The sequence below is a fragment of the Lathyrus oleraceus genome, chromosome 4 (assembly GCF_024323335.1).
Source record: "Lathyrus oleraceus cultivar Zhongwan6 chromosome 4, CAAS_Psat_ZW6_1.0, whole genome shotgun sequence".
NCBI classification, from domain to species: Eukaryota; Viridiplantae; Streptophyta; class Magnoliopsida; order Fabales; family Fabaceae; genus Lathyrus; species Lathyrus oleraceus.
Genome location: NC_066582.1, coordinates 123,780,664 through 123,794,865, shown reverse-complemented (window position 1 = coordinate 123,794,865; position 14,202 = coordinate 123,780,664). Strand labels below are relative to the sequence as shown.

General features: G+C 39.7%; 1 protein-coding gene across 1 annotated transcript; it reads right to left on the bottom strand.

Annotated features, from left to right (window-relative positions):
- Nucleotides 1-4,251: 4,251 nt before the first annotated feature.
- On the bottom strand, nt 4,252-7,711 carry LOC127136326 (uncharacterized). The gene is made up of 3 exons (XM_051062904.1): nt 7,396-7,711; nt 5,058-5,133; nt 4,252-4,846 (listed from the first exon to the last, which is right to left on the bottom strand). The coding sequence occupies exons 1-3, from the start codon at nt 7,709-7,711 to the stop codon at nt 4,252-4,254; spliced, it is 987 nt and encodes a 328-aa protein (XP_050918861.1).
- Between the last annotated feature and the right edge of the window lie 6,491 nt (nt 7,712-14,202).

The window sequence follows — 14,202 nt, the reverse complement described above, 5'->3', positions numbered from 1 at the left end:
CGTTGGAAACTTGTATATGCTGATTTGCTTGTGTTTGAGCCGTTTTATCCAACTTCGGAGAAACCATTTTCTTCAAGCAAATCCTCTTGTCCTTCAAGAGGCATACTTTGCTTGAGGACAAGCAAGAATCTAGTTGGGGAGAGTTGTTAGATACCCAAAAGTGCTAATTTGAGCTATCAAATATGGGGGTATCTTTCACTCCATTTCCTTGCTAAAATGTTCAAAACCACCCTTGTTTTAGATGAAATGCAATTCAATGATAAACGATCTTGGTACCTTTGATTTGTGTGTTATTGTGCAGGAAGTAGGCATGAAATAATAGAAAGTGAAGACACAAGAAATTTGGCAAAGGGATCAAATCAAACAAGCATTCATCAGCTTGCTCGCTAGGCGAGGGCTGTGGCGAAGCACTCGCTAGGCGAGCGTCCAGCGAGAGTCCAGCGAAATGCTCCAGTAATTTAAACATGACCAAACTCGCTAGGCGAGCTGCTAGCGAGGTGGGTAGCGAACACTTCCAGACTTGGTGAAAAGCGCAGCCAGCACTCAGTCGCTAGGCGAGGCTCTAGCGAGTTCCCAGCGAGCATTCCAGTAGCAAAACCTCTCAACCTCGTTGGGGCGAAGGTTGAAGCGTGTCCTTCGCTAGGCGAAGGTTTTGTTCGCTAGGCGAACATGACAGTCTGGGAAAGGCTGTTTCTCTGGGCGCAGATTCCTCAGGTGCCTTATTTTGGGGCTCGCTAGGCGAAGCAGTCTGCTCGCCTAGCGAGCATGACAGCTTAGAAACAGCACTATAAGTAGCAAGTGCCACTTTTGAGAGCCATACTTCATCTTTCCATATTTTTGTACTTTTTCTAGATATTTTCCAGCTTTTGCTCTAGAGATCTTTTTGACCTAGATTTCATTTCTCTTCATCTTTTAACCATCTTTTACAAAAAGAAGGTGGATTCCCATCCAATCTTGATTATTCGACTTGGATGTTGATCAACCTTCTTCCGAAACTTGCCGACCAAGCTACCATGAAAATGAGTAGCTAAGTCCTCCATTTGTCAAGGTTAGATGTAGATGATCGTTAGCTTTGTATGTAAATGTAAGGATCTTCATTTGTAAACTCTTTAATGGTGAATCTATGATGAAAACTTTGTTCTTATTCAAAACTCTTTGTGTTGGTTTATGATCGAGAGATGTTTACCAACTCTTAACCTAGGTTTTCATCCAATCTTGTTTGTTAGCTAGAGATAGTAATGAATGATTTTGTTCACCATAAGGTTGAACCAAAAAGTTGTCATTTTGATAGATTGTGTTAGAGATAAACAATGGATCAAAATGGGAAAACTCACAATGTGTGTTCGAGAGAAACACATTGGGAGGACTTTGTGAAATAATTTATCATCTAAAGGAGTTTATAAGATTGTTGACCGAACAAATACATGCAAAGTGATCGTTGAACCCTAACTTTGGCAATATTTCTCAAATATTCAAACCATAACTTTTACCGCATTTTATTACATTTTTATGCAAGATAACGTGACAACAACCAAAACCCTATTGTTACCTAAAGCTAGAATTAATACAACCATCGAACGACGGTGATATCTTACAATCCCTGTGGATACGATAACAAAAACCCGACACTTAAAATTACATCTAACACTAGGTAGCCTCCTAATGTGGGGGTAGAAATTATTCCTGGGGTTCTTAAGGTTCCTCTTCTTCTGCCTCTGTGACATTCACCTGGTCATCTACAAACTGCTCACCTGCAGCAAAATTCTCAGTGTCGTGGCCTTCCTCAACGTCAGGGTCAACATTTTCATACAACCAGTTTGCACAGTCAGTAATACCAACTTTGTCCGGATCCGGCAGAGCTATAATAAACCGTTTATGGATAAGCATAAAATAGTAAGTGGGAGCCATAACAATCATACCTTGTTGAATCAGAGCTGACATGTCAATTTTGGTTTTACCTGCAATTGGCGTGTCTTTGAGTAAAAATGCCTGATACCCGAAATGTTCAGCAATTTGGGTGATCATGCCGCCTACGGAGATGCCTCCGGAGTCTGCTCGGCAAACTCTGCCCAGATAGTCAGCTGCAAAGGCAACTACATTGATGGCTTTGTTTTCTGCCATCGAGTACATAAAAAATAATTCCCTCTGAGTGGCTACCCTTGTGCTATCACCTCTTGCAAACAGGGTGTAGGCCAAACCCTTCTAAGCATAACGGAAACATGGATTCTGGATGCCGGAGGCCTTAGCACCCTTGGACGTGTAATACGTCCTCCCTATGGTGGTAATCCAGAAATCCTTTGGTGAGAACCCATCTAGGACCGCTCCTGGTCCGTACAATAGGAGTCGGAATATCCATACCAATTCCTCTACAGACAATTCATGATAGTGATTGAACAGGCGGAAACATAAAGTCCCAAAATAATACCTGGTAGTGTCGATCCATCTCTTTTCGAGTTGGAATTCTAGCATGTTGAGGAATTCGAGCGTGATGCGGTCATATGTCGGCGCTTCCAGGCTCATAAACTCCAACATTCCTAAGACGTGGAACATCCGGTACACCTCAGTTTTAAGCCCTAGAGCGTTTAGAGTGTGCTCACACATGTACCTGGTAGGTGTGAGCTTCCGTTTCTGGTGGACTTGATACAACTTTTCTTGTTCTGGATTGTCAAATAGGATGTTGTATGGATTTGGGTTCCGGCTCGGTCGCTTCCGTGACCTTGACATCTCAATAAGCTGTTGCTTTCCGATGAGAATTTTCCTTGGGGGCGTTTTGGACCTGCAAAAATAGATTTTTTTTTGAAATAGGGAGTTATAAAATTTCGAAACCATGGTTAGAACGGGGATGACGAGTGGAGTAATATTCGTGAAGGGTGTTTTGGCAATAGAGTAGTGGAAGTGGTGGTTATGGAAGCTTTGATGTGTGGCTTTTAATGGAATTTGTGAGGGTTTAGAGAGAGAGAGAGAGTGATAATGATGATATTGATGAGAGAGAATGTGGAGAGTGGAAAGGAAAATCTTATAATGATAAGGTAAATGGTGGTCAAAGTGTGGTTAAGGTGGAATAAATAGGTGGGGCCCACAGAAAATTTAAAATTTGAAAAAAAATAATCAAAAATCCCATCTGCCTGACACGGGCCGTGTTAGCTGACACGGCAGCCCGTGTCAGGTCACTGTCTATCACCACTTTTACATTTTTTCCTTTAGTGTTCCTGACATGGGTCGTGTCAGCTGACACGACCTCCCGTGTCAGGCCACTCTCCATCACCAATTTTTCTCAACCTTCAGTGTTCCTGACACGGCCCGTGTCAGCTGACATGGGTGGCCGTGCCAGACCACTATTATTTCATTTGTTGACATGGTTCTTCACCCTTCTGACACGGCCCGTGTCAGCTGACACAGGTGGCCGTGTCAGCTGACACAGGTGGCCGTGTCAGGTTGCCCTTTTGGCCGTTTTTTTTTATTTTTCTCCCATTCAACCTCTGGTCATATTATTTATTTGTTTCTCATGATTTAGAAATTTATTAAAGTGATGTTCCCCTCCTTGTAGAGCTCTTGTGTAAGCCTACAAACATACATAACTGACTAGAATTAAAAATGCGTGGGTTGCCTCCCACGAAATGATGCGTTTAATATCGCATGGCTCGAAGGTTCTCCATCTTTTCAGGTAAGACGGATTTTGTCTATCATACCACCCTCCTGGTTTTGTAGGTACGATTTTACTCTCTGCCCATTCACCTTGAACGTGTCTTTGTTTGCGGGATTTCTTAGTTCAACGGCTCCATGCGGAAATACTTTTTGTATCATAAAGGGTCCCGACCATCTCAATTTTAGTTTCCCAGGGAATAACTTCAACCTTGAATTAAATAATAAGACCAGTTGTCCTTCCTGAAGTTCTTTCTTCTGAATGCGTATGTCGTGCGATGTTTTGGTTTCTTCTTTGTATATCTTGGCATTCTCATATGCTCGATTTCTGAATTTTTCCAGCTGTTGTAATTGAAGGATCCGTGATTTCCCTGCTTTGGACATGTCATAGTTGAGAAATTTGGTAGCCCATAAAGCCCTGTGATCTAGTTCGAGCGGCAAATGACAAGCTTTACCGTAGACTAGTTGGTACGGGGACATACCTATGGGGTTTTTGAATGTTCTTCGGTATGCCCATAGTGCATCCTCTAGCTTGATCGACCAATCTTATCAAGATGCGCAAACTGTCTTTTCTAGAATCTGCTTAATCTGCTTATTTGACACGTCAACCTATCCACTAGTCAGGGGATGGTACGGTGTGGCGATTTTATGCTTTACATTGTATTTCCTTAGCAGGTTCTCCATTAGCTTGTTTAGAAAATGGGTACCTTCGTCACTAATTAGTGCTCTTGGTACCCCAAACCGCGCGAAGATACAGTTCTTTAGGAAATTGATCAACACTTTCACATCATTCGTGGGTAGTGCTACTACTTCTACCCATTTTGACACATAGTCAACTGCGACCAGAATGTATTGCTTTCTAAAGAACGGTGGGAAGGGTCCCATAAAATCTATTCCCCACACATCAAACAGTTCTACCTCTAACATGGAATTATGAGGCATCTGATTTCTCTTTGATATGTTTTCTGTTCTCTGATATCTGTTGTACTCTTTTACTATCTCTTGTGCATCTCTGAACAGTGTAGGCCAATATAGTCTAGACTGGAGGACTTTTGTTGCGGTTCTATCTCCGCTAAAATGTCCTCCATATTCTGAGTTGTGACAAGCTTTGAGAATGTCCTTTTGCTCTTCCTCGGGAACACATCTCCTCACGAGGCCACTTATTCCCTTTTTATACAGGAACGGATCATCCCACGCATAAAACCTGCAATCATGCAAAAACTTTTTTCTTCTGTTAAAGTCAAAGTCATCAGGTATTAGTCCACCTACCACAAAGTTTGCGTAATCTGCGAACCAGGGGATATGCGTAAGAGCTAGGATACGTTCGTCGGTGAACTCATCTCTGAGGGGGTGTGTTTCTTCTATTTCTTGAATCGGAGTCATCCGAGACAAGTGATCAGCAACAATGTTTTCACTCCCCTTTTTGTCTCTGATTTCCAGGTCGAACTCTTGTAGTAGTAGGATCTATCACAGCAACCTTGATTTTGATTCCTGTTTGGCAAAAAGATATTTTAAAGCTGCATGGTCAGTATACACAATTACCTTTGATCCTAACAAATAGGATCTGAACTTATCAAACGCATACACAACCACCAAGAGCTCTTTTTCGGTGGTTGCATAGTTCATTTGAGTAGGGTTCAATACGTGGCTCACATAATATATCACAGGCAAAAGCTTCTCCTTTTGTTTCCCTAATATTGCCCCTATTGCATTATCACTAGTATCGCACATTATCTCAAAAGGGAGAGACCAATCAGGGGCAATAACTATGGGGGCTGACACAAGTTCCTTCTTCAAGGTCTCGAAGGCTTGCCTGCACTCTTTGTCAAATAGGAATGGTGTATCCTTCACTAGTAGACTTGTTAGTGGTTGTGATCTTGGAGAAATTTCTTATGAACCTGCGGTAGAACCCCGCATGTCCCAAGAAGCTTCGGATGCCTTTTTCATTTATCGGAGGTGGTAAATTAGCTATTACCTAAACTTTTGCTATGTCCACTTTAATACCTCGATTGGAGATCTTGTGTCCCAACATTATACCTTCACGTACCATAAAATGGCACTTTTCCCAGTTCAGGATCAAATTTGTTTGCTGGCAGCTTTCTAACACAAGTGACAAGTTAGTTAAACATTTATCAAATGAGGAACCAAATACTGAAAAGTCGTCCATAAATACTTCCATATGCTTTTCGAGCATGTCAGCAAAGATTGATGTCATACACCTTTGAAAAGTGGCCGGTGCGTTGCACAGCCCGAATGGAATTCTTCTATAAGCAAAAATATCATAGGGGCATGTGAATGCAGTCTTCTCTTGATCTTCAGGGGCCACCACAATCTGGTTGTACCCCGAGTATCCATCTAGGAAACAATAGTAATCGTGTCCGGCTAACCTTTCCAGCATTTGATCAATGAATGGAAACGGAAAATGGTCCTTTCGTGTTACCATGTTTAGTCTCCTGTAGTCTATGCACACTTATCCAACCTGTAACAGTTCTGGTTGGAATTAACTCATTCTTCTCATTTTTTATTACCGTAATGCCCCTTTTTTTTGGTACCACATGGAATGGACTTACCCATGAACTGTCGGAAACGGGATAAGTTAATCTTGCATCCAACAATTTTACAACCTCTTTGTGTACCACTTATTTCATGGTTGGGTTAAGTCTTCATTATGGTTGCACCACTGGTTTGTGATCATCTTCCATTAATATCTTATGCATGCAAACAGTCGGGCTTATACCTTTCAAGTCCTCAATTGCCCATCCGATTGCGCCTTTGTATTTTTTTAGAACTTGAATGAGTTCTGCTTCTTGGACACTTTGTAGACTGGCATTGATAATAATTGGGCATCTTTTTTTCAGTATCCAGAAATACATACTTCAGATTTATTGGTAGCTGCTTCAGATTTACCCCTATTTTGGGTTCTTCAGTGACATCTGATGGTGGTGGTAGTATTAAATCTTCCCACTGATGTGGTCTAGATCTAATCCATTCAGGTTATTTTCCATCATAGCGAGCACCTCAGACTCCCCTTCATCTTCATCACTTTCAAAAATCGATAGACTTAAGACACGTTCTAATGATGATTGGGGTATATGCTTTTCAATTTCTTGAGAAATTACTTGATATATTATCTCTATAGTGTGGCTTGTGCCAATATCATCTTTGTATTGCATTGTGTTCCTCACATCTATTTTTAACTCTTCATTATAGACTTTGAGGGTCATTGTTCCTTCCTCAATGTCTATCATACACCGTCCTGTTTCCAAGAATGGTCTGCCCAATATGAGAGGAATCTCCTCATCTTCGGGAATTTCCAGAATGACGAAGTTAACTGGGAAAATAAACTTGTCAATTTTTACAAGAACGTCTTCCACAATCCCATAGGGTCGCCTAACAGAGCGATCCGCAAACTGAAGTGTCATTCGAGTATCTTGAACGGTGCCAATGCCTAATTTCTTATAGATGGATAGTGGCATAAAGCTTACACTTGCTCTTAAGTCAATCAGAGCCTTCTTGAATTTTCTATCACCAATAGTGCATGTAATAGTAACCGATCCCCTGTCTTTCTTTTTCATTGGGATTTTCAATCCTTGGAGAATAGTAATGCATGTTTTAGTTAGGATGATTGGGTCTATATCAGTGGAACGCTTCTTGAAGATGATGTCTTTCATGAACTTGGCATATATTGGCATTTGTTCTAATGCCTCAGAAAAAGGGATGTTTATTTCAAGCTTTTTGAACATTTCCAGGAACCTCTCAATTTTTTTTCATGTTGATCTTTTTTCTTCTGTCTTGGAGGGTAAGGGAGTTTGATGACTAGTTTTGGAACATTTTCTTTCTCCTTGATAGGTGGTAGTACCACTTCTTCATCTTGGTCCTTGGTTTCCTTGATTTCTAAATCTACTTCTAACAATCCATCCTTCTCCATATTGTTTTCCTCTGTTGACTTCCCACTTTGGGTTACAACACCGTTAACAGTGTTATGTTCCCGCGGATTTGTTATCGTACCACTGGGTAGGGTACCCGGGGCTTGAGAATTCGAAGCTAACTGTTGTGCTATCTGACCCATTTGGACTTCGAGATTTTTTATGGAAGCAGTGGTGTTTTTCTGATTAGTTATGGTTTCTTCTTGAAACTGCATGTTGTAGGCGGCTAATTTTTCAATGGCGATTTCCTATTCAACTTTTTTATGTGCATGTTGTTGCTACTGTTGTTGATACTGAGTTTGATATTGCCTTGTGCCTTGTTGCGGAACATTCCCTCTTTGATCTTTCCAGGAGAAATTCAGATGATTCTTCCAACTTGGGTTGTAAGTGTTAGAGTATGGATTATTCTGCTTCAAGAATTTGATCTCTTCAATTTGTTGGGGGGTAGAAAAGCAATAAACCGTATGATTAGGTCCATTACAAATTTCACAAGTGCTATCCTGAGCCGGATGGACCTGAGCTATCTGTTGAGTACCTATATTCATAGCTTTCAACTTCTTGTCTACTTCGGCAGCAACTATGTCTTCAAGACGGATTTTATTTGTCTCTAATTTTAGATCAATCACCCCCTCTGGCTGACTAGTACACCTTTCGTATAATTCTAGATGCTCATTGGCAGCTATTACTTCAATAATCCTCTTAATACCAATGGCTGTTGAGAAATTTGTTGAGCCACCAGCTACTGTATCAATCAACTGTTTTGTTTTTATTTTCAGCCCATTAACGAACATCTGCATTTGTTCGGTCTGACCCATATTATGAGTTGGATATGCTACCAAGACCCTTTTGAATCTTTTGTAGGCATCTCCCAATGATTCACCATCCTTCTGTTTGAAATTAAGGATTTCATACCTTTTTCTCAGGAATACTGATGCTGGAAAGTACTCATTTAAGAATGCAGTTTCCATCTCTTCCCACAATGTGATACTGCCAGCTGGAAGATACTAGAACCACTCTTCCGCATCTTCATCTAAAGTGAATGAGAACATCCTTAATTTTTTACTTCATCAGTATGACCATCAATTTTCAACGTGGTGCTCATGGTCAAAAATCTTTGCAGGTGTTTGTTGGCATCTTCATTAACCTTTCCGATGAAAGGTTTTCTTTCCAGTTGATTGATTGTGCTAGGATGCAGTTGAAAATTAGTCACATTCACCGGTTGGTTGATAATGGTCAGTCGGTCACCCGGTGCGTTTGCACCTCCATAGTCACCTAGGAGTCTTTCGGGAGGTGGAGGAGGTGGAATTGGAGGAACTTCGGCCATTAGTTCTTTGACTTCTGAGTGATCAGAGGTACTTTCTTCTTTGGAATCCGCCCTTTGGTTTCTGCGTCTTCGGTGAAGGGTTTTCTCGATCTCTGCGTCAAAAAGAAATTCAGCTGAGGGTTCTCCTCGCATACACAAATTAGTAAATTATAAATGACAGAAAAATAATTTTATTGCAGAGCAACAAAATTTTAATTGAATTTAAACTTTAACTCTATATTTTGGCAGTCCCCGACAACGGCACCAAAAACTTGATCGGAAAAATAGCAAGTGTACTATTTTTCCTTTTATAGTAATAATGAGGAAATTCCCCGAATGTCGATCTCAAGGACTACACGTCAATATCGAGTTCAAATTATCAGTCAATTAAACAAAAAGTATTAATTTAGTTTTTAGATGTAAAAATATAAGAATAAAGGCAAAGGCAAATAAGAATGAAAATATGGGTTTGCAGGGTAAAAGGAACAATGCCAGGGAAGATGTATGATTTATCCCTGTAACAACTCGGAGTCACTATTGCATCAACAAATATCAATTACTACCAGTTCTCAATGGTATTTTCTCCCAAGTCCTTGGCGAAAAAACCTTTAATCAATCTACCCTAATTTCTATATCCATAGGCAAATAAGGTGAAGTTAAGCTTTATTATATCAAGAATATTGTGGTTCATACAGGGTATCCCTAGTCCTAGGTGATATCTACTGTAGAGTAACCTTATGAAAACCTTATAAATAGCGGTTCAGCCTAATTGATAACCACAAAACAATCTCGATTGGTCCGAAAGAGAAAGCATTAAACACATCAAAAGGTTACCGTAAAAATAATATTATAAATGAAAACATAAACTCAAATTTGTTACAATTCTAAATCAGGGACACCCCCTAGCATTGGGAGGTTTATCTACTCATATTGTTCAAAACAAATGCAAGATAGAAATTACACATTACAAGTATTTGGATGACTTCGATCTTCAATCGCTTCCGCTCATGAAAACCTTCAGCTCTCCGAACTCCTAGCTCTCTGTAATACTTGATTGCTTGACAATATTGTGTTTTGCATCGTTCCAAGATGATCTTTTCTTAGGTAGAAGGTCCTCTTTTATAATGAAAATTCCAAGCAACAAGTGGACATGTCCAAAAATCTCTCTGAAAGCCTGATACTCAAAATCTCGTTGAAAAGGGCAATTTTAGTCATGGGCTGACACGGGTGGCCGTGTCAGCCTACTGTTCTTGTGACACGCCCATGGCTCCCTTGACATGGTTGGGGATGTTGCCTGACATGGGTGGCTATGTCAGGCTACTGTTTTCCTTGGCATGCTCCCTCTTCCTGACACGGCCCATGTCAGGTGACTTGGGTGGCCATGTCATGCCTCCTGTACCGGGGTTTTCCACTCCTTTGCTTGTCGGAATCTCGCATTGTCTTGCTCTGAGTTCCTTGGTTCTTCTACCTGGACCTGTCGGACAAAAACACAGATATCTCACGCATAAAATCACAAAAATATAAATAAAATGTAACAATGAATGGAAATGCTTAATTATTAAACTGGAAGTAAAATTGCCTTGAAAAGTACTACAAATGCTTGTAGAGTGTCTCAAAATCCTCGGTTTCTTATCAGATCAGTAACGAAAACTTAATGCAAATGGTGATTGATCAGTACCTTACGATGTTCTACAATTTACTTAAGTGCATCGTACCTTACGATGTTCCTTATTTACTCTATCTCTCATTAATCCCTCCTTTTTGTGTGTGACCCTGTAGGTTTTCGCGGTATTGGCAATTATATTAAATCACGTATTTAACATAATAAATAGTGAGCGGTATCTAGCAACACATGACTGCTACCCAAGACAAGAAAATGTCATGTGATCTGACAAATCTTTTTGTGATAATACTTATGTGTATAATTACCCTTTTTCCCTTATGTCTATATTGAACATAAGGGATAAACCGTGTCATCCTTGTCCAATTCAATATTGGGCCCGTAGACATTTATCCCGTTACCAAGGATGGGAAAATTCCATCTAGGTCATTCATGTCCCTTAGCATGCTTCGTGGAGCACCCATCAACTGTCTTTATGGTCATCCAGTTACGGACAATGTTTGATCAGCAATAAGGCACTCGACTCTACATCTAGGGTCCATAGTGGTTTCAGGTCGAAGGATGGTATACACCATTATCACCATGAGAATAACTTATGACACTTTGCATAACATTCTATATAGTATTCTCATAGCGGGTCAACCCAGTAGAAATATTACTCCTAATATTCATACTTATGTTTAAGATTTGATAACTACTTATCCATGATCCATGAGATGTGATCATCAGTCTATATACACACACCAATCTTAATGCTTTAATGTTATCCCACTTCACAACAAATCTCGACTACAGAAACTTTAAGAATAGTGTCCTTATGTTTAATGGGATCTCATGATTAAGTCACACTTGATACATTAAACGAACTAGCTATTCTAGGGACTTTATTAAACAACCATAATAAAGAAAAAACCTTTTATTATTAATAAATAATTTGATACAAGTACCCAAAGTATTGGTCTCTAGGGCTTACACCAACAATTAATGCATGACAACATCAATGAAATTCTGGTATCAGATATGAGATGCCGAAGGTAATGTCACGACACTAATATCTGAACAACAACTAAAATATGAACAGGATAAAAGACAAGGAAACAATAGAACAAGTGACACAAGCAATTATTAACCCAGTTCGGTGCAAACTCACCTACGTCTAGGGGCTATCAAGCCAGGAAGGAAATCCACTAAACATAATTAGTTCAAAGACTCTCAGTAAACAACTTCAAGTTACAGTCTTTACACCTAATCTCTACCCGTGTGACTTCTATCTAAGAACTCTTAGATATGAGACCCTACTCACTCCCCCTTAATCACAGTAGTGATAGAAAAACAAATATTACAAAGAAAGAAGACACTCTTCAAGAATACATACTTGATCTTGCTTAAAAGCTTCAACCAAGTAAACACACACTCATGCTTCAAAGCTTAAAGTGGACAAATTACAACACAAAAGTCAGTCCAATTCAATCATCAATAAGATGAATGAATGGCTCACAATACACAAGCTCACACAAGACTAAAACCCTTAAACTCTCTCACTATTTCGTTCATTTCTTGTGTGTTAAAACCAGGTTTTACATGGCCTTTAGATAGAAGATTTTGAATGGGCCTGGACATCATAAAACTCTAAATCTATTTTCCTTGCGTATCTTCTTATTCACGACAGCTAATCATCCCTTATTGGAAAATAAATCAATCTGGTTTTAAATCATATTACTCCTTGAATGACAAATTCAATCTCCACATCAATCACACACATATTTGCATGAAAAGCGCAATCTTAAGATACATAACATTCAGAATGAATGTTCTGTATACACATGTCTTAACATCGGGTCTGACATCTCAGCTAAATCCTGCACAACAATATTTAAACATCCTACAAGAAACTGATATCACATGTCAAGACAACACGCGTGACAACTTGTGATAACTCTAGGTTTTACCAAAATTGATGCCAACACATAGAACCAACAAACTCCCCCTTTGGTAAATTTGGGCTAAAACATACATCACGATAAAAATCATTGTATCAGTTCAGTAACAGAAGTAAACATACACACATTACTAGCAAAAATAGCAACTAGTAAACATATAGTAAACACACATGCGCTTGTGCTCAGAACACATCACCTCCCCCTTCAGCTAGCACCAGTCTGCTTTACATAGACAAAACATCATCTCCAACATCATCTGTAACATACAGAACACTTCCCCATTTAACATCATCTCTAACATCATTTGTAACATCATCTATAGCATAGCATTTGTACTATAGTATAGCATCATATAGCTACTTTAGTTGCTTCTCCCCCTTTTTAGCCAAAAGAGACCAAAGAGACAAAATAAATGTCTATTCAGTCAAATAATCAGAATGTCAAAGGTTAAGTGTTACAGAGCCAAGTACATACACAACTTTAAACAAGCTGAGATAAAATCCAACAAACCAGAAATTCCAAAAAATCCAAAAAATCCAGAAAAATACACATCAAAGTAGCAGAACATAACTGCCAAAAAACCAGAACATCCATCAACACAAAAAACATCATCACATGAATGGGGGCCAACTTCAAAAGAGCTAACCAGAGGAGCTTGAGCTTGCAGCTTCATCAGCATCAGAAACAGAATTGCCACTTGTCTCATCTTTAGTTACAGACCTCTCACTAGAGGTTTGGGCTTCAACTTCCTTGGCCTGTCCAATATTCTCACCTTCAGCTTGCTCCAAGCTTGCAATCGGGGCTTCCAACGATTCTTTCCTAGTTATTGCTACCCTTATTCCTGCACCCATCTCTTTACACGTGTCCTTCAGCTCAGCAATAAGTCCCCCTTTTGAGGCTGGCTTTTTCACAGCAGATGTCATGACAATGTCTTCGACATGACTACCTTTAAACAGTTTACAATGTACTGATAGAGTAGGTTTTCTTCTACTTGGTAGGTCATTCGTACTCAGAATCCCAGGGTGTTGACTTAGAATAATCCCACAAATCATTGAGGGAAAGGCTATAGGCAGCTTTATTGCGTTAGTAGAAGCAAGCTTGACAATCTGTTCAAACATAAACCTACCATAGTCAAATTTGAGTTTGGTTCCAATAGCAAAGATGAATCTTCCAAGGGTATCAGAAATTGTGGAAATGTGGTTGGTATGCACCCAATTTGCAAATCCTATTTTGTGCAATATGGCATATTTAACAGTCAGCTTCCCAGCAGGAAGATGCTTTTTACTAGGCCACTCCTTCACCTGCCTTGCTGTAATTTATCTACAGACCTCATTGTCTGTAGCTTCCAGTTCACATGCACCCTTTATGCCTCTTCCTAGAAACTTGTTAATTACAGTGGGATAAAATGTGATACACTTACCTCTCACAAAAACTTTACAAGATTCTTTGCTGTTTTTATCAACAATATCTTCAGGAATGTTGACAATGAATTCCTTAACCAATCCCTCATAGCACTGAGATAATCCAGCCACAATCTTCATTAACCCAACCTTCTTGATTAGGTCCGTGACCTCTTTGACCTCAACAACATCCTTTCCTAGCTCTCTCTCTACAGCCACCCTTCTTTGGATCACAAACTTCCATTTGGAAGCTCCATCTTCAAGATGGAAAGAGATATTGTCCAAATGCACAACAACAACTTTCACATGGGACTTCCTTACAGTTGTCCTCTTTATAGGGGAGATGTCAAAGACATTTTCCTCAACATCT

Coding starts and splice junctions, on each gene's coding strand:
- LOC127136326 (XM_051062904.1), bottom strand. CDS start 7,711: ATGGGTCAGATAGCACAACAGTTAGCTTCGAATTCTCAAGCCCCGGGT. Junction 5,134..7,395: donor ACATGAAAAAAAATTGAGAG/GTTCCTGGAAAT, acceptor TTTGCCAAACAG/GAATCAAAATCAAGGTTGCT. Junction 4,847..5,057: donor AATCAGAGACAAAAAGGGGA/GTGAAAACATTG, acceptor GCATGATTGCAG/GTTTTATGCGTGGGATGATC.